This window comes from Capricornis sumatraensis, chromosome 1 (assembly GCF_032405125.1).
Source record: "Capricornis sumatraensis isolate serow.1 chromosome 1, serow.2, whole genome shotgun sequence".
Lineage (NCBI taxonomy): Eukaryota > Metazoa > Chordata > Mammalia > Artiodactyla > Bovidae > Capricornis > Capricornis sumatraensis.
This window is the reverse complement of record NC_091069.1, coordinates 224650840-224669883: the sequence shown is the minus strand read 5'-3', so window position 1 is coordinate 224669883 and position 19044 is coordinate 224650840. Positions and strand designations below refer to the sequence as shown.

The following is a 19044-nucleotide window of genomic DNA, read 5'->3' as shown; positions in this document are numbered from 1 at the left end:
GGAATTCATCCTTCTGGCCACCAATTCAGATTAATCATTTTGCCTCCAGTGATAAAATGTAAGTTATCTGAAGGCAGCCGTGTCTCGTTTATCTTTTTATTATTTTGCACTAGGCAAATGTTGAGTGAATAAACAGACAAGACAAAAAAAGGAATCAGAAAATAATTTTCCATCCTGAAATAATGGAAGTTCACTTCAGATCTGTAATCAGACTTTCCTCAAATTCATTGTGTTAATATCTTCCACATGATTTCAGTTGGCATCAAAAGGTATACGTCAGATTGTGGAAGAAGGACCAAGGAATTGTTTTCTCCGCAGACTACATGTCTAGAGGAACAATGGCAAGAAAGAAGAAGAAGGAAAAATAAAACAATATTTACACAGTATATAAGGAGCTTCCAGGGGACTTCACTGGCAGTACAGTGGTTAAGACTCTGCACTTGAAATGCAGGTGGCATAGGTTCGATCCCTGGTCAGGGAACTAAGATCTCACATGCCAAGAAGCCACTAAGACTGTACACCAAAGTAAAAGATCCTATGTGCTGCAACAAAGACCCGAAGGAGCCAAAAATAAATGAATAGTTTTTAAAAAAATACAGAGTAGTGATAATTTCCCAAGAATTAGGGAATAAATTCATTCTACTTATTAAAATGTACCCAAACCCTTTCCTACCTAGAGATGAAGGATAGGAAGGGGCTTCTCTCCCAGAAATTCTCCTGTGAGAGGAAGGTCAAGGCCTGCCTGCAGGGCAAGGGCTCTGAGAGGACAAGCTAGACAGCCAGGGCCCTCGTGCAAACTGCAGGGGGACCAGGCAAATTACCAGGCTGCACAAATGGTAAAGAACCTGTCTGCCAGTGCAGGAGACATAAGGGATGTGGGTTGGATAACTGGGTCAGGAAGATCCCCTGGAGGAGGGCATGGCAACCCACTCCAGTATTCTTGCCTGGAGAATTGCATGGACAGAGGAGCCTGGCAGGCTACAGTCCATGGGATCTCACAGAGTCGGACACGACTGAAGCAACTTACCATGCAGGGGAATTACTAAGTGCCCAGAGAGCAAAGGATATTCAGGCAGTTGTTGACTATGAAGAACAGGGAGTGGGGCAGAAAGAACAAACGGAACTGACAATCTTCAGAGCTCTTCAGGGCCAAAGTGCCTCTACCTTCCTACCAGATGCTAGAAGGCAGCCAAACAGGTGAGCCAGGTATCACTTTTACTTCCAGTCCATTAAGTTCAAATAGTGATGCTTAAGAGCAAAGCAACAAAAGAAAGATGTAAAAAAAAAAAACAACACACACAAAACTACACACCAAGATGATATACATAATCCACACCTGAACAATCAGACATCTTGGCAAACGCCCCAGAAAACCGTCATCACTCTAACACCATTTATTGTACGGTCTTAAATAATATCTTTGACCCTGAGAAGCAAGCTAATTCTGGATGGAGGAAAACTTCTTCCACTGCTTAAAAAAGTCTCTATAGACCTTTCTTCCTGTTCAGTTCAGTTCAGTCACTCAGTCATGTCCGACTCTTTGCAACCCCATGAATTGCAGCACGCCAGGCCTCCCTGTCCATCACCAACTCCCAGAGTTCACTCAGACTCACGTCCATCGGGTCAGTGATGCCATCTAGCCATCTCATCCTCTGTCGTCCCCTTTTCCTCCTGCCCCCAATCCCTCCCAGCATCAGAGTCTTTTCCAATGAGTCAACTCTTCACATGAGGTGGCCAAAGTATTGGAGTTTCAACTTCAGCATCATTCCCTCCAAAGAAATCCCAGGGCTGATCTCCTTCAGAATGGACTGGTTGGATCTCCTTGCAGTCCAAGGGACTCTCAAGAGTCTTCTCCAACACCACAGTTTGAAAGCATCAATTCTTCAGTGCTCAGCTTTCTTCACAGTCCAACTCTCACATCCATACATGACCACTGGAAAAACCATAGCCTTGACTAGATGGACCTTTGTTGCAAAGTAATGTCTCTGCTTTTCAATATGCTATCTAGGTTGGTCATAACTTTTCTTCCAAGGAGTAAGTGTCCTTTAATTTTATGGCTGCAGTCACCATCTGCAGTGATTTTGGAGCCCCCAAAAATAAAGTCTGACACTGTTTCCACCGTTTCCCCATCTATTTCCCATGAAGTGATGGGACCGGATGCCATGATCTTTATTTTCTGAATGTTGAGCTTTAAGCCAACTGTTTCACTCTCCTCTTTCACTTTCATCAAGAGGCTTTTTAGTTCCTCTTCACTTTCTGCCATAAGGCTGGTGTCATCTCCATAATAAAGATGAGAAGACATCAGAACCACCCATTCCATCTTCTCCTCCTCCATATGTGTGTGCTTGCACGTTCAAAGCTAACTATGTGAACCTCTGTGAGCAAATCTGGACGGTATTTCTCCCCATGGTCCTGTACAGGGGAAATGACACTGTGATGAAGCAAAATACTCTGAGTTCCACAGCCTCTAGGGATCAGCATTTAAGGAACTTGGTTGGTATTTCTGTAATACGAACCATCAATACTAACGTTCTGGTTCAAAGGCACCTAAGGTTGGCATAAGGGAAACAATCTGGGGCACTTTCCTCCACCCCTTTTCAGAAATGCTTTCTGTGGGAAAGGAGGAGGTGGGGTAAGAGAAAGAGAAACAGAGCAAGACAGAAACTGAGAAGCAAGTCATTCTTTGCAGGATAGTCATAGCTTTGTGGGGGGGAAAAACCATTAAAATCTATAAATGCTACTCTACTGCTATTTAATTTACTCTATATTATAAAATAGATATATTATTCCAAGTAGAATCATTATCCAAAGACAGGAAACCATAATACAATCATTTCCTGCTAAGAAACATGATAGTGTATATCTAAAAACAGTATAAACAACTGTTACCCTGAAATAACTATGAAAATTCAGACATAAATCCTCAGGGTAAAAAAGCATAATAATGGTCATATTACAAAGTTGTATTCCTCAAATTTAGAGGATAGTCCAACAGAACAACAAAGCACTATTTATATTCACTTCCCGCATTTTCAAAGACTGTCTAAGGAATTCTTTTAATTCATCATGGTTTTTAAACTTCACACAGTGTAATTGTTAGTCACTCAGTCGTGTCTGACTCTTTGCAACCCCATGGACTGTAGCCTGTGAGGCTTCTCTGTCCATAGAATTCTCCAGGCAAGAAGACTGGAGTGGGTAGCCATTCCCTTCTCCAAGGGATCTTTCCAACCCAGGGATTGAACCCAGGTCTCCTGCATTGTAGGCAGATTCTTTACCATCAGAGCCACAAGGGAAGCCACCTCACACAGTATAAAGTATCACACAGTACAGATACTTTGTATTTTAGAATTTATTTGATGAGAAATTCATTATTTACCTATGGCAATAAGTGTATATTTTTGAAAGTATCAAATATAATAGTACCAAAGGGAAAAAATAGTGTTTAATATCCCCAGCCCCCTGCAAAAAAGCTTTCTGGAACAGTCAAAACTATTCATTTCCTTAAACATGGAAAGGAAGCTACCCATGTACCCTGCTTCATGTGAGTCATAAGGCAAAGTCTGAAGAATTAGAACAATAAACTGAAGCCTTCCTCCCCAAAATGCAGCCAGCAAAACTGATGAGGCCAGAAAACCTGTGCTATATTAGTTGAGCAGCACAGAAGAGAATTCTGCTCTTGCACAGACCAAGCCATTTCAGCAGGGAAAAGGCTATGGCCTCCTTCAAGGACTTTCATTTATTTTTTGAAGGGAAGCACTGAGCCTGACTCACTGAGGACACACCCTCTTTGGATGGACTGACTGCATGAATACACGAATGAGTGGAGGATGCCACAGAGGTGGCTATTTAAAGCCCAGGCAGTTTTGCAGACCCCTCTATCAGAATCCACAGGCAAAGCATTTTGCTTCCTCAAGCCCCCTCAATTTTCTCTTTTCTTCATGCTTCATGGCAGATCAAAGACAGTTACAGATTCACTGTCATTTCCTCCATGGAACACTCTCTGTTATCTGCTCTAATTTGGGGTGGGAAGGGGAGCAGGGATTAGAGGAGGAAGGTGAACACTGTGACTGCTTTGATCAAGAGAACATGAAAGAAGTGATTCTGTGGCAGTTTCTAGAGACAGGCCCTAATACACTGGCAGCTTTCAATTCCTATCTCTTAGAACATTCTCTCAGGAAGACCCAAGCTGCTATTGCAAATAGAATAGTTCCACTGCTCTAAGATTGCCAAGCTAAAGATGCCATGGGCAAATACTTCAAGTTTTAGTCCCAACTAAGCGCAGCCTTTCAGCAATCTCACCATGAGGCCACACACTTAAGTAAACCCACCTTGGACCCTCCAAGTAAACCCATCCACCAGCTGAATACCACTAAACGGCTTACTCTTTGGAAGGAAAGTTATGACCAACCTAGACAGCATATTCAAAAGCAGAGATATTACTTTGCCAACAAAGGTCTGTCTAGTCAAGGCTATGGTTTTTCCAGTAGTCATGTATGGATGTGAAGAAAGCTGAGCGTTGAAGAATTGATGCTTTTAAACTGTGGTGTTGGAGAAGACTCTTGAGAGTCCCTTGGACTGCAAGGAGGTCCAACCAGTCCATCCTAAAGGAAATCAGTCCTGGGTGTTCACTGGAAGGACTGATGCTAAAGCTGAAACTCCAATACTTTGGCCCCCTCATGCGAAGAGCTGACTCACTGGAAAAGACCCTGACACTGGGAGGGATTGGGGGCAGGAGGAGAAGTGGATGACAGAGGATGAGATGGCTGGATGGCATCACCAACTCGATGGACATGAGTTTGAGTAAACTCCGGGAGTTGGTGATGAACAGGGAGGCCTGGGGTGCTGCGATTCATGAGGTCGCAAAGAGTCGGACATGACTGAGCGACTGGAACTGAACCAAAATGAACTGAAGTGACTTCAGTCTATGCTATGTATAGAAGAAGAAGAGTCCAGCTGAGCCCTGCCTCAACTCCTGACCACAAAATTGTGTGATATAATAAAAAGGCTATTTGGTGGGAAGGGGGAAGGATGGGAAGCAGGGATGGTTAGGGAGTTTGGGATGGACATGTATACCCTGCTATTTTTAAAATAGGTAACCAACAAAGACCTACTGTATAGCGCAGGGAACTAGTCTCAATGTTATGTGGCAGCCTAGATAAGGGGGAGTTTAGGCGTGAATAGATGTATGTGTTATGTATGGCTGAGTCCCTTTGCTGTCCATCTGAAACTCACAACATTGTTGATCACCTATATGCCAATATACAATAAAAACTTTTAAAAATTAAATAAATAAAATGGTTATTCTTTTAAGCCACTAGGTTTTGGTACATACTCTTTCTCTCCTTCTAGTGACGAGTAGTGAAAGCCAAAGGTAGCCATGCGTATTAGCATGTACATTAGCATGCGTACAGCTAGTCTGCGTGCTCACAGATTTGACTCTCAAGATAGTGCAAGTAGAAAACGGAAGTTTGGAGCAGGGTTTTGGGCCTTTAATGCTTCTGGAAGTGAAGTGAAGTTGCTCAGTTCATTCTGACTCTTTGCGACCCCATGAACTGCAGCCCACCAGGCTCCTCCATCCATGGGATTTTCCAGGCAAGAGTACTGGAGTGGGTTGCCATTTCCTTCTCCAGGGGATCTTCCCGACCCAGGGATTGAACCCAGGTCTCCCGCATTGTAGCCAGACGCTTTTACCGTCTGAGCCACCAGGGAAGTCCAATGCCTCTGGAGAAAGATTTATTTTACTCTGATGGCAAGTGGCTACCTACCTAGTAGCCTTGACCACGAAGCCTCCACCAGGTACCACCGAAAGCCATACCTGCCTCATGAGCTCCTCCTGGCGCATCCTAATCCTCTCTCTCTCCATCTGGATCCTCTGGAGCCGAAGCTTCTGCTGCTGCTGCTGTTGGGTGGTCAGTGCATTGGGCATACTCATGAGCCCCGCTGATGGGTTCTGAGGGGGATGGTTCTGCTGGCTCAGGGAACTGGGTGCCATCTGCTGCTGGTGTTGGTGATTCATCACTATGGAGAGAAGAACAGGGAGATGAGTGACCAGGACCACAGCACCTTATCAAAAAGAGACCATCAGAATGCTGTGGACTTTAGATTCCTGAGATTCCCTCCCAAGTATTTTGCTGCTTATCATTACTGTTTAGGTAATCATTACCTTAATTCAATTCACAGAGACTTAGATACTGGCCCCTCTCCTGACCCACCTAGTCTTAGCTCTTGTGCCCTGTTAAAAGTCTGATTTCACACCTTGCCTGTGTCTAGGGTACATTTCAATCCTTAAATAGAACATAGTGGTCATAAGCAAATTCCACAAAGGTTACCACAACATGAAAGCTAATTTCACCAGGACATCTGGGTGTGTGTGCCTGTCCTCAATCAACCTGCATGTTTATGGCAGAGCTAAGGAGGGCATGCGATCACTGATAGCGGTGGGTGTGAAACAATATTTAGAACAGGTGGGCGAATTAACAGGTAAAACACAGCACCTAGATCAGGGGTCTACACAAAAGCAGGACCCCATTCATGCTTTGTTAAAAGAGGACGCCCCAAAGACATTATTAGTGAGAAATTATGAGTGAATGGTTAGAGAACATTTAGTGAGAATTATTAGTGAGAAAGAAATTATATAAAAGATGCTAACCATGTTTGTGACTGGATAAAGGCATAGAAGTGTTTTCAACTTTTTAAGGATTTTCTATTTGTCTGTATTTACCAATATCAAAAATTTAGCATACAGTACTTCACGTTACAAAACACTTTTAAATAGTTTAATAAATTATATTAGTGTTCCCTCCCCCCAAAAAATGCATCTTAAAAAGTGCTAGTTTTTCTCAAGACAGTTTACCTATCAAATTTGCTTAACTTCTACTGGGTAATATCCTACAATAAAGAAAACCATGTTTTCCAGTCTATTTGCTCCTAAGTCGGGGCCAAAAGCCACAATGTGTAACTTTATATACTTACTTCATTTCTGAGGAAAAAAAAAACAAAAAATGTAATTTGTGCTATACTTTATATCATTACCTTTAAAGATAAAATTATTGGCATATTTTACTTAAAGTTCAGAGTGAAATATTTCAGATCTTCAGTTTGATACAGATATTACATGGGAACATATTATAACCAAACTTTCTTAGGTGAATTTTAAAACACACACACACACACATACACACTGAAAAAAAAGTACCAGGGAACCCTCCTACACTGTTGGTGGGAATATAAATTGGTACAACCGCTATGTAGAACAGTACAGAAGTTCCTTAAAAGCTAAAAATAGAACTACCATATCATCCAACAATCCCACTCCTGGGCATATATCTGCAGAAAACCATAACTTGAAAAGATACATGAACCCCAATGTTCACTGCAGCACTATTTACAATAGCCAAGACATGGAAGCCACCTCAATGCCCATCAACAGAGGAACGGATAAACCAGATATGTACATATACAAACGGAATATCACTCAGCCATGAAAAAGAGCAAAATATATTTACAAAACAGAAACAGATTCACAGACCTAGAAAACAAACTTATGGCTACCAAAGAGAAAACACAATGGGGGGAGGGATAAATTAGGAATTGGGGATTAACATACACACACTATATAAAATAGACAATCAACAAGGGCCTACCGTGTAGCACAGGGAATTCTACTCAGTACTACATGATGACCGACATGGGAAAAGAATCTAAAAAAGAATGAGCACATGTACATGTATAACTGAATCACTATGCTGTACACTAACACAACGTTGTAAACCAACTACACTTCCATAAAATGTTTACAAAGAAAAGAAGAGAAAACAAAGTACCACCACTTAAGATTTTCGGTAGAACTGGCTTCCTTAAGGAAGAATTAGCTCCTTGACAGGAAGTTCCTCTGGATAGGAGTAGAGGTGGGATAAAAATCTCTTTTTTGAAATTTACCGCTAACTCACTCAGCTCTTTATTGCCTTCCCACTGTGTGCCGGATGCTGGGTTTGTAGCTGGATAAACAGCTCTTGCCTTCACAGGAACTAACGGGCTATTGCAAGGAACGTGTGAAGAAATAAGATGGGGTTTTACGCTTGTCTGTGAAAATTAAAGTGAAAGTTCCTCAGTTGTGTCCGACTCTTGGCAACCCCAGGGACTGTAGCCAGCCAGGCCCCTCTGTCCATGGAATTCTCCAGGCCAAAATACTGGAGTGGATAACCGTTCCCTTCTCCAGCGGATCTTCCCAACCCAGGGATCGAACTCGGGTCTCCTGCATTGCAGGTGGATTTTTAAGCATCTGAGCCACCAGGGAAGCTTGTCGGTAGAGCACTAAAATGCTAGGCTTTGTAAAGATTCCTGGAGAACATCTAGTTCAGCTTTTTATTCTGTGAAAGCCAGGGAGGCAAGGGGTGTGCTCTGCTTAGAAACAGGTACCACTGGAGCCAAAGCTGAACTCCTGACACTCTGTCCACCTGCCCTTTCAACTGCCCTTCACCACCCTCTGTCACACCTGAGACCAAAGTCCAGGAACAATCACTGAAACTGGGGCAACCCCCCTACACACAATTTGCCTTCAATGGACCACAATGAAAGGCCACGTAAACAGCAGGCCCTCAAAACAGGCTCCTGGGCCCAAAGGTTGCTCAGGTTACAAGTAGGAAAGCCTGAAGGAGGGTTTGGACAGGCTGACAACTCTGCCTAATCACAGAGAAGTCGCTCAAGACAAGGTAAGATTCTGGACTATTCTGCAAAAATAGTTTGGGTTTCACTTCCTGAATCAACTCCACCGCCAAGAACTCTCACCTCCTGGCACAGAAGGAAACTCGGTAAATGATGGGATGAATGAATGAAACCAGCTGGGCATTCCTTATGTTCTTAGTCCAAGAACAGAAAAAAAGCATCGTTGTGACTGATGCCAAAATAACTGAAATAAGTAGTTCATTTCTACAGCTTGGAGCATAATTACAATCTCTATTTGAAGGCCTGGGTGGGAGGGTCAGGGATTGGGCACATACTGTGTCATAGGGAAAAATTTTCTTAAAATAAAGATTCAAGTAAGACAAAGTCCAGATACTCAGAAGGGTTTAATTCATAAGACCTCTTTTAGGCCAGAAGAAGGAAGCTTAGATAGAAAAATAGTGATTATCTCCAGGCAGAGTTGTTTCTGAACCTTCTGTAAAAGTATGTTCCTATTTATCTGATGTAACTATCACAGGAAAAAGAAGCCTGATTGTGTCTATAAGAGGAATGTGTAAATTAAATATTTCCAATATCACAAATCCCTAGGTTAGGAAAAAGAGGCTTGAACATGTTAAATTTTTGTTAGTAGTTCAGAGGTGTGGTTTGTTTTTTTTTTTGGCCACTCCATGTGGCATGCAGGATCTTAGTTCCCTGACTAGAGATTGAACCCTTGCTCCCTGCAGTGGAAGTATAGTCTTACCCACTGGACTGCCAGATAAATCCCCAGAGGTTAATTTTTATAACTCAGATCCCTTGAAAAGTATTAAAACTGACTCAGGTCTGGTACTTACTGACGTGCCAAGTCAACTGGATCAGAACTATCTTCCATGACTTGGGAAGCCAGCCCTGCCATTGTGTTCATCCAGACACTGGGAGTCAGGTTTTACTGATGTCTGCATTCTTATCTGGGGGGAGTTTAAGACTGGGTGGAGATCGCTTCTAAAAACCACACTTTTGCTAGCCTCTAAAACACCAGCCCTTACAGGGACCATCTACAGGGAGGCATGGTGGACATGCTGTTTTCTTCCATTTAATTTAGATTTGACCATTTAGACTAAACATCTCCAGTTATTAACTGTAAACACTGGAAGAGAATAGAACTTAGCCAATGGCTTTGTCTTCGAAATAAATCACACTCACCAACAGAGAACTCTGTATGAGAAAATTCATCGTGATACTGTCCATAACAGTCCACCAATAAGAGATCATGATTCATTCAGAGGAAGGCTATGTAACTATTCCAAAGAATAAAGAAACTCTGTAGTTACTTCTATGAAACAATCTCTAAGAAGCAATTTTCAGAAGGGGGAAAAAAATCCAAGGAATAGGATGTATTGTAAGAGCATAGTAGTTATAATTAGAAAAATAGGGGTGGGATGGGGTGCATCTTATACATAAAACAGTAAATTTCTCAAGAAAAATACACAGCAGTAGGTGCCTCTGGAGAGGAAACTGGGTGTCAGGGCTGGGAAGAGGTCTTCCTTTTCCCCTTCTGTACTGTTTGAAGTTTTCCTGTGTGTATTACTTATGTAAAATATACAAATGCAAAAATAAAAAACAGAAAACAAAAGCATGGTCATGGAGGCATCAAATATGCAAAATATTTTCTTGGTGGAATGAAAGGAGGTAAACCCCAAATTATTTGAAAAACAACAAATAAGGCGTAAAATATAGTCAAGATCCTCAAAACTAAGAGTCCGCCTGGAGCAACTTTTCCATGTAGAGATGAGGAAGCAATACCCAGAGAAACAGTGAACTGGGGGAAGGTCATAAAATAGTCATGGCCTAGAAGCCAGGTGTCCTGACTCACTCCACGTGCCCAAGGTTTACCCTGTTGCTCTGCTCCCTGTAGTTGTTTCATTTCAGAGGGTTACTTACTGAACCTTTTATTAGGTTGAATCTTGTGAACTTTACCGATGGTTGAGGTTCTTTAAAACCACTGCTTTCGTAGCTACTCAGAGACAAAGAGGGGCAGAATTTCAAGACAGAGATAAACAGAGAGGAAGTCCTTGGGAGAATACAGAAGGAAAACATCTAGATTTGCAACAAACGAAATGCTTCTTGGGATAATATCCCATAACACTTTACGGAAAGAATAGTTTAGTTTAAGAAAAGAAAAAAAAAAAGTACAGTATCTCAAATGCAGTGAAAGTGATAATTGCTCAGTCGTGTCCCACTCTTTGCGACCCCATGGACTGTATATATCGTACCAGGGATTTTCCAGGCAAGAATACTGGAGTAGGTTGCCATTTCCTTCTCCAGGAGATCTTCCCAAACCAGGGATTGAACCCGGGTCTCCCGTATTGTAGGCTGACGCTTTACCATCTAAGCCACCGGGGAAGTCCCCTCAAATGCAGTATCTGAGGCCAAACCAATTAAGGACAGACTACCATTAAATGCCTTAAAAATGCTAAAGACCTAGTCAGTTCTAGACTTTTGCCAGCCCCCACAGAAAGGAATAACCCAAACAGAAGTGTTCTCCGTTAAAGCAGGAATGCATTAAAACTAAAGCAGAGACTTCTCTTTTTTTCCCTTCCAAGAGAGTCAGAATTTAAATTCAAATTCACATTTATCTTGTTCACTGTTTTCATCTCCTTTTCCCTTTTGCTTTTCCTTCTTCAATAATTGACTTTCTCTTGAGTGTTTGGCCATCAAACATAACCACGCTCCACAGACATGTAACCAGACATATTTCACTGCTATTATTCAATATAAAAGAAAACACCAAGAAAAACAAACTCCACAGCATTTGAGATAGGAACACTCTTCTGAGTCAATGACTGTGAAGTAAATGGTCAACATGGGAATGGGGTGTGCAGAGGTGCATGGGGTCTACCCATGACCCTCTGACTAATGCCCACTGGGACACTGATGCACCCTCTAACTTGCTCCAGCCAACATACCACTCGGTCATGTCTACAAAGGCCCCACAAGATTCGAGGCCAGGAAGATCCCTGGACTCCATTTTAAGCCAGCATGTCATTTGCTGTATAAGAAGTAGACAAGAAAAAGGTTAAGGCTTCACTCCTGAACTTTTTGCCTTTTGCAGCACCAGGAACTGAGAGCGACAGCTCATAGACAGAGGATTTTGGCAGCTTCCCCAAGCCAGGAGCTGCAGACTAGGAGGGAGGCCAGGGAATCAGGCTGCCCAGCGAGCCTCCTGGAATGTTTGACAAAAGTCTCTCTGGCCTCGGAGAAGTTTAGTGGCTTGGTTTTCTTTGTCCTGGGCTTGCTTCCCCCCTCCACGTTTTTTTAAAATAGGCTGTGGCTATATACACACACACACACACAAACAATGCCAAGTGAAGAAAACAAAACCATAAGGTTGGGCTCAACGACAAAACCCATCACGGGCCTGCATCAGGCTGGCTCTGAGCAGATTACGGAAAGGACAACCAGCGTGCCAATGGCTAGACGCCACACCTAAGCCCTAGAAAGACACAATCCTTCTCCGTGACGCACACGTGAGTCTAGGGAGGGCAAAGAGGAATACTTGTTGTTAGGCATTTCTCCTCTTCTCCTCAGCCTCCTTTCTCCTGTTGACAACAGCTCCTCAGCTGTGGTGTTTCTCTGCATAGCTCTTTGAGTTGAACTTTAAAAACGCGGTTTTGGACTTCCCAGGTGATCTAGCGGCTAAGACTTTGTGCTCCCACTGCAGGGGGCCTAGGTTCCATCCCTAGTCAGAGAACTAGATCCCACAGGCTGCAAATAAAGATCCTGTGTGCTGCAACGAAGGCCCAGTGCAGCCAAATTAATTAATTAATTTTGAAAACCATACGGTTTTGCTAACATGCCAGAGGCACAATTCCATGCAATTGAGGGGGGAGGCCTGCCCAGCACTGCATGAATTCTTCCTCTCCCAGGACCCATTATCCAGCTTCTGTACTTCTCTCTGTCAAGAATGGAGAGAGCTTCATATGTTGCTACGATTCATTATTTTAGTAAAAATATAACGTCCATGAGTCTACACTCATATAAACAAATAATTGAATAAATAAATAAATGCCAGGAGAAGAGGCAAACCTGTAGAGACAAATTTCAGATAATTTAATGTAGATGCACTGTCCTCAATGAAGGGGAGAAAACTCCCACTCCTGATGTATGGACTGTACATCGTAACCTCCTCCCAATGAGCACAGTTATCCAATGGTAGTGAGGGACAGCAACTTTACAGGGGAGGAATTTTGTACACTGGGCAGGTGATCAAGATCAACATCAACAGTGATAAGCCATGGTGATGACATGACCCTTGATAAGATGTGATGAGAATGGTACTTTATTTCTGTGGCCCTCCTCCCCAAGACCCATCATCCCAACCTGATCGGAGAAAAACATCAGACAAATTCCCGTAGCGGGAAATCCTATAAAATTCCTAAGCTGTACTCAGAATTATCAAGGTCATCAAAAACAAGGAAAGTCTAAGAAACTTTCATAGCCAAGAACAGCTTAAGGAGACATGACAAGTAAAGATAAGGTGGTATACAGCTGGGGACATTAAGAAAAAAACTAAGAAAATCTGAAAAAAGTATGGAAGTTAGTTAATAATAATGTATCCATATTGGTTTATTAATGATAACATCTGTTTTTATTGTATGTTAATATCACACAATGTAAGATGTTACTAATACAGGAATTCAGGTGAGAGGCATATGAGAACTCTATCTCTGAAAATCTAAAACAGATATAAGAAGAACATGTGTGTGTCTGTGTATGTATGGGTGTGTGTATAGTAATCACATCTTCAATAAATACCAGGAACCATGTTTGGCACTGTCTTTTCAATACTCACTATCAAATAATCTCCATAGCATATATAAAAAATGAATAGATATTATAGGGTATATTAAAAATGGATAAATATTAAAAAGAAAACATGGTCTGGGGACTTCCCTGGTGATCCAGTAGTTAAGACTCTGTGCTTCCAGGTTAGGGGGCCTCGGGTTCGATCTCTGGTCAGGGAACTAAGATCCACGTGCCGCATTGCATGGCCAAATTAAAAGAATGAAAGGAAGGCAGGAAGAAAAAATAAAGAAAGGAACGAAAGAAGAAAGAAAGAAAACACGGTCTAAGTGTGTCCCATGGGAACAAATAGATGTTACATTAAAAGTTTAAAAAATTTTAACAGCTGCTTCCCATGTTTCATGGTCAATTAAGATTGGGAAATATTGGGCTAAACAAAGTTAAAAGAATTTATTTTATTGCAGAATTTCTCAAAGACCTTAACATACAAACAATGAGACTTTCCAAGAGGGAGTTATAAAATATAGCACTTCTCAACCTTGTTCTCCTGAGGAGGGATACTGAAAATGCTGGTCCCCTGCATCTTAGCAGATGTCTTGGCAGTAACGAATTGCAAATTGAATTGAAAATGAATGAATATTTATTAAGCTCCTACTACATGCTGAGCTTCTCAAAGTCAACTGAGCAGCAGTGTGGAGTGTGGAGTCAGAGAAAGGGACATGCAACCTATAGATGTAGGACAAAGTGGTTCCCTGTGCCTAGAATTACCCACTGCTGTTCAAGATACAAAGTACCAACAACAACAACAACAACACACACAAAAAAAACACAAAACAAAGCACAGGGAAAGCCAGGGTTATAAGAGACTGCCAGAATAACAGCCGCTGACATTCTCCATCATCAAATATTGATTTAACAGGAAGATTTCTAAGATGGTTTAACTTGTGTATCAATTTTCATAGGTGGTAAGCACAATCCAGCTAAACGAACTTCTGTTTTTTCAAAATAAACTTTTATTTTAGTTTGGGGGTTTCCTTTTTTTTAACCAGCTTCTATGATAAAACAACATCAAGAACTCTAAAGCACCCTTCTGACAGCATCCCTTTGAAGGGCTGACTTATTATTGTGAAAATCTGGTTACAGTTTCCTCAAAGTAGGTGAAAATGCAACATTTGAATACATATGTTGGGTATGATCTGGGACGTGGGAAAAATTCTTCCTCCCAGATGGAACAGGTGTTAAACTCAGTTTGATGTTTGGACTATGTTTATATGAACTGCATCGGAAACACATTCCAGAAACTTAACACCAAGAGGGCAACACGAGCTCTTCTGCAGTGTGGGCTGTTACGATTCCATTCTTTGTCCCCATCTTACAAATGATGATACAGGTCTGTCAGAGAGGGTGACCAATTGTCCTGGTTCTACTAAGGGGTTTCCTGGGACGTGGGACTTTCAGGGCTAAATCTGGAAGAGTCCCAAGCAGATGCTGTGGCTGGTCACCCTACACCTGTGACTGCCCACATTCCCAGAGCTAACTCATGGCAGTAGGACCCAAGTTTCCTATTTCCATCCTAACATGTTTCCTTACAAAGAGAACCAGCACTCATAGGAGAGAACCATTTGATATTCAGAATGACAGTCAGGCTGTCCCTCAAATCAGCTCTCAATGTGTCCTCCATCAGTTACGACCAGCTGTCTGTCCTTTTGCACCCATACAACTTGGTAATCAGTGCCTCTCAGGTGGCACCAGCAGTCAAGAATCCACCTGCCAATGCAGGAGATGCAAGAGATGTGGGTTCGATCCCTGGGTTGGGAAGATCCCTGGAGGAGGAAATGGCAACCCAGTCCAGTATTCTTGCCTGGAGAATCCTGTGGACAGAGAAGCCTGGTGGGCAACAGTCCATAGGGTCACAAAGAGTTGGACAAGGCAGCGCACACTCACACGTGATGATTGGCAGAGGGACTATTACTCCGGCACTTACTCTGCAACTTTTTAAAGAAATGAAGCACTATTATGACATTGCATTGTATTGCTCATACATATGAGCCTTCAAGTCAGGAAATCTTTCTCTCTGGATTCTAGGTTGAGCCACACACAGTGAACAGAAGCACTTTTAAGAAACAATGAACTGTTCTCTTCCTGTGATTTGAACTCTCACCTTCCTGAGGGCTGGGTTCATGCTCTTTATAAACAAAACCAAGTCTCCCCCTGTCCTTTAGAATCAACTCCACTGGTAAGAATATTCCTTATAAACCCAGAACAAATTTCAATAAATTTGAAATTTATTTCAAATCGGACTTGTTGATGCACACAGAAGGCACCAAATACATTCTCCCTGAGAATGTTCATGGATTTATGGGTCAGAAATGGGTAGTAAAATATCAATTCATTTTAAAGATGATCAGCAGAGGCTTTTTTTTTTTTAATTTAAAAGAAAAGTCAGAGCAAATGGGAAACCCATCCCCACTACACACACAGACACAAATCTTTCTGTTCGGGATGCATTTAAATTATTACATCCCATACTCTTTGAAAGATTGAGGGCAGGAGGATCAGGGGACGACAGAGGATGAGATGGTTGGATGGCATCACTGACTCGATGGACATGGGTTTGGGTGGACTCCGGGAGGTGGTGATAGACAGAGAGGCCTGGCGTGCCACGGTTCATGGGGTCGCAGAGTCAAACACGACTGAGCAACTGAACTGAACTGATACTCTTATAAGTGGATATTTAATGAATAGTAGATTTTTCTTGCAGCTTTCTCTTTACTCCCGCAGCATAACTCCCTATTGAGGACCCAATGCATTTTGTTCTTGTTTTACCATTAGTGTTTTACAAATCCCACCATCCTCATCATAGCTGTGGCCATGTATTTACCCCACTTTGAAGCATCACCACAGAAGTTCAGACTGGAAGGAGCTTAGTCCATTTTGACCAAGTTCCTCAATCTTTTTTTTTTAGCAGCAGGATCTTTCCCCAGAGCCTGATATATGGCATGAAACAGAGACACCCCACATGTGCAGGGGTTCATTCACAGCATGCCTGCAGCCTGTGCTAGTGTCAGTGAATGCTTAAAAGGCACTCCTTTGATTCTCTTCTCTAAATTGTCTCAGTCTGGCTTTCACTCTGCTTTCCCTACAGGCGTTTCCCAACTCTTGAGTCAAAATATTAAACAAAGTTTTAAAATATGTTGGACAGGCATGGCTCTTGGAGACTGGATACTAACTAAGCTTAGCTTCTGCTTGCATGCCCCAAAACCCTGGCATGGGGCCTTGGGACACAATTTAAAACCAATGATTTAAGCCAGTTCACTCATTTGAGAGATGAAGAAACTTGGAAGGTTAATTGACTCAGCACAAATCACAAGCATAGACTGTGACAAACCTAGGAAGCTCAGGGAATGTGCTGGAATGCGTGGCTGGCGTCAGCTACACTGACCACCAATCACTGCCCGGCCCTGCAGTCAAAAACTATTTACTGAGTTAAATTTGGTGACAAGGATTAAGAGGAGTTTCCTTTGCCCTATTTCACAAAAAGGTCCAAAGCAGACTAATTTAATTAACTTATTTACTTGTAAAATGATGAAATCAACATAGTCACATGTTAGGATGACACCCTGTTTGTGGGATCTGCTTTTACAGAAAATGGTATACATAGGGCTTTCTTCTTCCATCCTTAAAAAAAAAAAAAAGACCAAATCAGGTATCTTTGAAGCATTATATTTCATAATACAGGAAGGGTTCAACCAGAAGAGGTGGCACCAACAAGCAATACTAGCCCTTCTGGCCACAGAGGCTCCGGGGAAATGATGATATGCAACAGAGAGAAGCCAAAACATACAGGTGTAAATCGTATCTGACATATGCATGGACCTAGCCACACCAAGCTTCAAAAATATTTCCGCATTGAGAGTGTCTGGGTACAGCTGCGGGTCTTTTTCTCTCTGTTTCTGGGCCATACAGGGTTTAACTCGTGTGAACCGGCCAATGTCAGGTGTCCTGCAGCCCAGTCTGATGGAAAACACATGTCTACGGAGGTAGAAAGACAAACCCAGTCTCAATCCAGCCTGGACTCAGTCACGATTCAACGAAGGGGGGTAAAAAGGCTGCAGACACGTCTCTCGCCCTTCTTGCGTCTCTCTCAGCTCCTGCCAACAATGAGTCGCTTGTTTCTCTTATTTCCCAGAAACAGTATTAGCTGTCCAACAAGGTCAGCAAAAAAAAAAAAAGCAGCTTTTCCCTTCAGGGTGCATTCGGTTCCAAAAATCTGTAAAGTATTAAACCAAGAAGTTGCACTATCCCAACTTCACACTGAGCTCTTTATTCCAAGTCTGGGTGAGAATAATTCTAAGGACATTTCTCAGCCGGCTCAGTTGATAAGACACAAAATTCTGGGGTCTATGTACATTCAGACACACTTTCTCGACTTCAAACCTTAACATCACTTCCAGGTGCCCCCAGAATCAGACAGGTGGATCTTAGATTCTCCAGATGCCCCCGGCTCAACTGGTTTTAGACTCGTAACCCAACCTACATTTACTTCACAGGAATCCCTGAATTTTAGCAGCAGCCAACAATTTTCTTACCTGCCATCCTGTGTGTTCATCCAAACAGTAATTGAGTCAACAAACCAGGGTGCAAACATCCAGGCAACTCTATTCTCTTAGGTGTAAAGATGGAAAAGCCTGTAACATGGATTTTCATGTTTTCCTAGCAAATGCATTAGGGCTTCCCTGGGGGCTCAGATGGTAAAGAGTCTGCCTACAATGCAGGAGACCAGGGTTTGATACCTGGCTCGGGAAGATCCCCTCAAGATCCCTTCAGTATGCTTGCCTGGAGAATCCAATGGACAGAAGAGCCTAGTGGGTCATCTGATCACAATCCATAGGGTCACAAAGAGTTGGACATGACTAAGCAACTAACCACAGCACAGCACAGCAAATGCATCACCTCCAATAAACTCTCCTGACTAACGAAAATAAATGCATGAACAGTGAATATATATTTTACAATGAAATAAAAAATTTTTTAAATAGACATTATAAAATGTATATTTTACTGGCATGTAAAGGATTTCAACATCAGTTTTCATTGTTGTAAGAGATCTAGAACAAGCTATGAAAAAAAAATCACATCTTTCTGACATTCATTTCTTCTGGATCCTTCAGCTATAAAGAAATCATATTTCTTCCACCTAAAGCAGCACCAGAAAGTGCTACTTGATTCCATCTGATTTCTGGGCTATTGAAAGATTTATCAAAAGTGGCCAAGCAGAAAGCACATCTATGAAGGCAGTGATTTAGGCACCTAATGACCAACTGAGGGAAAAAAAAAGAGGAAACTGGGTGCTTCACCATCCTGCTTCACAAAGTTATCTTTGTGTCTCTGAATTTTATTCCATGGCCTGGCAACAGCAGCAAAACCAAAACTTTTCTTGTTTTATTATCTTCAGACAATAGGTATATTTTATCCCAGCAGGAAATGGAAACTCTGATCCATGCATTTATTTTCATTAGTCAGGAGACAGTTTATTGTAGCTTTTTATTGGTTAGCTTTCCTGAATGATTTTAAAACTAC

At 42.1% G+C, this 19044-nt stretch overlaps 1 protein-coding gene across 3 annotated transcripts in view; it reads right to left on the bottom strand.

Moving 5' to 3' along the window:
• The window catches only part of WWTR1 (WW domain containing transcription regulator 1), a 146485-nt gene that overhangs the window by 25719 nt on the left and 101722 nt on the right, over positions 1 to 19044 (bottom strand). For all 3 annotated transcript variants that reach the window (XM_068983689.1, XM_068983775.1, XM_068983862.1), the window contains exon 4: positions 5816 to 6018. In XM_068983689.1, coding sequence (XP_068839790.1) covers positions 5816 to 6018 — 203 coding nt within the window. The remainder of the gene's footprint in view (positions 1 to 5815; positions 6019 to 19044) is intronic.